Below are 4673 nucleotides of genomic sequence, written 5' to 3'. Positions count from 1 at the left end.
GACAATAATAATGCTGTGATTACATCTGATTTGTGCGTCTTGTTGGTCAAACTTTATGCGACACATGACTGAAAATTTTGTAGGCATGTTTGAATGGATTATTTAACTTACTAGAATTATTTTTTTGTTTTGTACTCACAGGTGAGCTGAAAGTTTAGTTGCTGCTGCAAATGGTGGTATTCCATGATCTGCTACATTGAGCTTTTTGCTGCTTAAAATCTTCCTATCCAATGAGTACTCTACATGGCTACTTGAAAGTTATATGTTTATACAAGAAAGGGTTGCATAGATGCAATCTAGTACTTCCTTTTGGTGTCGATTAATTTGCCGCAGATGAAGGCAAGTGCCACTTAAGTAGAATTTAGGACCACCATTAAAGTGAGTGGTCCTGAGCATGCTTGCATCCATCCATGATCTATCTGCCATGGATTGTTCAACACTGAGCAACCACTTAATTAGCATATTCAGGTTTGCACATTGACTTGATGTGGTGTGCTGATTTTGTAAGCAGGAAATTGCTCCATGATGCCTGGCTTTACTTCCGTGCTCCATCATGTGTGGTCCTTGAATTCTTGGTAAGATTGTGTATAATAAGCATTGTTTATATTGATGAATATCTTTTCTAAAGCTATTTCTTTCGAATCTTGCGACTTGTGAGGACCGCCTTTTGTCGAATATTCCCCGAATATGCTAATGTTTTTCAAGGAAACATTAAACTGACCTTTTGAAATCACTCGGGTGTTTTCTTTATAATGTAAATATTAGCTATTTAACTCTTTTGCAGTGAACATTTCCCCCTTGATTGATGTGGAAAATGTGTCCGAATGGTGACATCATTTCTTGAACAGGTGGCAACTGGCAAGGTAACATTTGATCTAAGCGAAGTGTTATTCTACTGGAGTAAAACTTGAGGTAGAATCTTAACTGTTTCCATTGTTACTTTGGATAAAATCTCATGCAATCCTTAGGAAAACCACTCGAGCCAGCACGTAGGTGTAGTAAATCTGTTCTCCTCTTACAATTTATCAGTGAAAATTTTGTATATGAATCATTAAAGGAACACATAAATGTTTGGATGGAGCATTATAGAAAATTAGCTAATCATATAGAAAAAATGAAGGACCATGTAGAAGAAACTACATGCTCTTTTTAATAGAGAAGAAATAGGCACCCTTGAAGAAATGAGGATTTGAACTTGTGCATCTATTTTCCCAGCCAGGTGAGCCAGGTCCAACTTCCTGTTTAGTTGGTTCTAGATTGTAGTGTGATTTTCTTGGTGGATTTCCTCTGTTTGTTTGGAGAGTATGTGGTGATTTGAGGCACTGTTATGCCTCAGAAGAAGACTCAGTTTTACTAATAAAAACCCAGTAGCATGGTTGACATTATCTGTTTCAAATGTATTGAAAATTGGATGTACTCCGTGTTTGAGAGTGCATCTGCTATTTGCATATTTTAACAGGTTTCCATTTTCTCAATTTTCTGAAGCATACTTTATTTTCTTCACATGTGTTACGTTGAAGTTTAACCAATTCTTATGTTTAAATAGAGGAATGACAGATCTTTGATCAAGCAACCACATGCCCTGCACTACCCTGCATATATGCCTAGAGAAAAAGCAAGTTACAGGCCAACAGTTTTGGCCAGTGAGCAAGCACAAAAGCAGGAAAAGAAGGGATTAACCTAAAGCTAAAGCGACCTCTCTTTTGCCCCGCACCTTTTTTAGGGCAACGAACATTTCCAAGGAGACAGGTAAGCTTATGTCCATGTTGTTCTTATTATTACGATGACACCGCTAAGATAATATGTCTGCATTGGCGTCATGAATCATTGCATTGACGATCTCGTTTTCCTCCGCAGTGTATGTGGAGTGCACCCCGTAGCACACGTAGAAGATGGTGATCACAAGGCTCCAGATGCCGAACCTCTGGAAGGACCTCACCTTCAGGGTTGTCATGAGGAACACATTCAGGAAGACGGACGCGGCGGCCGGCCATGGCATCAGAGGAACCGTCCACTCCGACGGTGGCCCGGCTGCGCCCTGTTGTGCTGTGCAGTGGAAGATTGCGACGACCGCCACCGACATCGTGCCGAACAATGCCATTCCCCACCGCCACTTCCCGTCGATCCTCCTTGCGAGGGAGAAGCCGATCGAGCTCAGCGTCAGGAGCAGCAGGAAGAGGAGGACGTGGAGCGGCCGTGTCGCGCCGACCTTGGCGTACCGGTGGTAGATGAGCGCGTTGGCCACCAGGTAGAAGGCCAGCAGGGTTCCGATCGATATCATCTCGAACACTATCTGCAGCTCAGTGAAGAGCGCGATTGATGCCGTGCAGAGTCCTGAATATGTATGGACAGAGCCTAAGTCTGGGATACATACACAAGTTAGTGGGAGTAATGAATTGGCAACATTGTGATGAGGTACCTAGAAAGATGGTGGCGTTCATAGGGGTGCCGGTGGAAGGGTGGACCTTGGCCAGCCACGCCGGCACCAGCCTCGCTCTGGCGATGACGCACAGGTACCTGGCCTGCCCCAGCATGGCCACCAGCAGCGACGCCACGATGCCGATGCTGGCGCCGGCCCCGACGACGTTGCTCGCCCACCTCCACCCGGCCTTGTCCCTGAACGCCGACGAGAAGGGCGCGCTCTCGGTGATCTCGGTGTAGGGCAGCATGACGCAGAGCGCGACGGACATGAGGCAGTAGAGCGCGGAGACGATGAGCACCGAGCCGGCGATGCCGACGGGCAGCGCGCGGGCCGGGTCCCTGATCTCCTCGGCCATGGTGGACGCGGAGTCGTAGCCGATGTAGCTGAAGTAGACGACGGCCGCGCCGTCGAGGACGCCCCGGACGCCGTAGGGCGCCAGCCCGCCGGGCGTCACCATGTTGCGCGCGCTGCCGTTCCAGAAGCCGGCCACGATGATGAAGGCGAAGAAGAGCAGGTGGAACGCCGTGAGCACCATGTTGAGCGTCGAGCTCTCCTTGGTGCTGCCCTTCAGCAAGACCAATGGCGACACGCTTGTAAAAGGCGTATGCATACGTAGGTGTAGGTAGGTGCCGATGAGATGCGTACCTGTAGCAGAGGCATACGGTGAGGAGGAGGATGAGCGCGACGGCGGGGAAGTCGAGCGCGTTGTAGCCCTTGGCGATGGCCTCCACCTCCACCCTCCACGCGTTGGGCTCCGTGACGCCGCACGTCGACGCCAGGTAGTCCGTGAAGCTCCTCGCCACCGCCGCGTTCGACAGCACGTACTCCATCAGGATGTTGGCGCCCCCGAAGAACCCCACGAACTCACCTAGCAATAGTAGTGTCTCAACCAGGCCGGAGCCGGACAACCAAAACGATAAATCGAACTGCAGATTTACGCTGTATTTTGGACAATGGCATTAGAAATTTAGAATGCTCTTGGCCGGCCGTTTGAGCAGCCAGTTGTTAATTATGTTGCGGATCACATGGTGGTTTTCAAGAGGAGCCGATCAGGACGTCCTAACTCGTAACGTACGTACCGAAGGTGACCCTGAGGTAGCTGAAGGCGCCGCCGGCGACGGGCACGCGCACGGCGAACTCGGCGTAGCAGAAGGAGGAGAGCAGCGCGGAGACGCCGGCGACGACGTAGGAGGCGAACACGGCGGGGCCGGCCGTGTCGCGCGCCACCCTGCCGGTGGTGACGAAGACGCCGGCCCCGAGCATCCCGCCGACGCCGAGCCCCACGAGGTCGTACCACTCGAGGCGGCGCGCCATGCGCGCGCCCGACCGGTCGCGCACCTCGTTGAGCTCCTGCGCCGGCGTCCACGTCACCAGCGCCCTCCGCCGCAGCCGGTGCGGCGTCTGCGCCACCGACAGCAGCACGTCGCGCAGCGCCATCGGTGGTCTAGCTAGCGCCGCCAGCCGCTCCCCTCCCTCCTCCTTTGCTCTTGGCGCGGTGGCGAGCCCGGCGGATACAGAGAGTAGTATTTATACACCGGCGTTCATCAATTCAGCTAGCTAGCGTTGTTTTAGCTATTAGTTATTTGGACGGTGGGCAGTGAAGCCGAGAGCGTGCCCCCGGCCGTGAGTGGCAGTGGCAGGCGTGCCGTGGGGGAAGCTTTGCTTTGCTTCCATGGAGGGAGGTTGCAGCTTCTAGTTCAAGGCCTTGTCTCTCTCCTGCTTCTTTTCGTACGTGCAGGTACAGACGACTCACTGCCCTGGCTTGCATGCTGGGTCGAGAGCGTACGCGTGCCATGTGTTGGCCTCAAAAGGAACGTCACACGAAGGCCACTTGGAATTTCGTATGCGGCGAACTCCTTATCTGCACGACAACAACACAAGAAAATGCCTCGAACAAATAAAGTAGAGAGTTTCATGAACTATGTGGAGCTCAAGGTAATTGCCTGATCTCGGATATCAACCGATGGTGGTACGATGGATGGCTTCGAAAAGGCTAATCTATGTTTGCCACCACGTACAGAAGCTCACATGGCGGTTGTGCAGATGTCTGGTGAATATATACGCACGTACTCCACTGTGGCTAGCTAGATGTATCGAGTAGAGTAGCTAGCTAGCTACTGTATTTCTAAAAGATTGGGTGATCGGTCGATTCGAGAAGTACGTGTGTACGTAGAGCTTAAGATTCTTCTGCAGCTGTGCTGACAACTGTGGCTTGGCAGGAGCCAGCGAGCGAGCAGGGGGAGGTCAAATC

At 51.2% G+C, this 4673-nt stretch overlaps 1 protein-coding gene across 2 annotated transcripts; it reads right to left on the bottom strand.

The window, feature by feature from the left end:
• Positions 1-1578: 1578 nt before the first annotated feature.
• On the bottom strand, positions 1579-4438 carry LOC125539231 (cationic amino acid transporter 6, chloroplastic-like). 2 transcript variants are annotated; one of them, XM_048702618.1, is made up of 4 exons: positions 3502-4438; positions 3068-3290; positions 2450-2982; positions 1579-2361 (listed from the first exon to the last, which is right to left on the bottom strand). In XM_048702618.1, the coding sequence occupies exons 1-4, from the start codon at positions 3857-3859 to the stop codon at positions 1793-1795; spliced, it is 1683 nt and encodes a 560-aa protein (XP_048558575.1). In that variant the 5' UTR covers positions 3860-4438; the 3' UTR covers positions 1579-1792. The 2 variants fall into 2 exon arrangements, with proteins under 2 accessions (XP_048558575.1, XP_048558574.1); XM_048702617.1 differs by having other exon boundaries at positions 1579-2334; positions 2420-2982; positions 3502-4428.
• Between the last annotated feature and the right edge of the window lie 235 nt (positions 4439-4673).

This window comes from Triticum urartu, chromosome 2 (genome assembly GCF_003073215.2).
Source record: "Triticum urartu cultivar G1812 chromosome 2, Tu2.1, whole genome shotgun sequence".
Classification (NCBI taxonomy): domain Eukaryota; kingdom Viridiplantae; phylum Streptophyta; class Magnoliopsida; order Poales; family Poaceae; genus Triticum; species Triticum urartu.
This window is presented reverse-complemented; position numbering and strand designations above follow the sequence as displayed.

Bases quoted from the DNA above. Each gene is read 5' to 3' on its own strand.
- LOC125539231 (XM_048702617.1), bottom strand. From the start codon at position 3,859: ATGGCGCTGCGCGACGTGCTGCTGTCGGTGGCGCAGACGCCGCACCGG. The intron at 2,983-3,067 runs GTACGCATCTCA...GCTGAAGGGCAG, and splicing joins ACCGTATGCCTCTGCTACAG to CACCAAGGAGAGCTCGACGC. The intron at 2,335-2,419 runs GTACCTCATCAC...ATACATATTCAG, and splicing joins GAACGCCACCATCTTTCTAG to GACTCTGCACGGCATCAATC.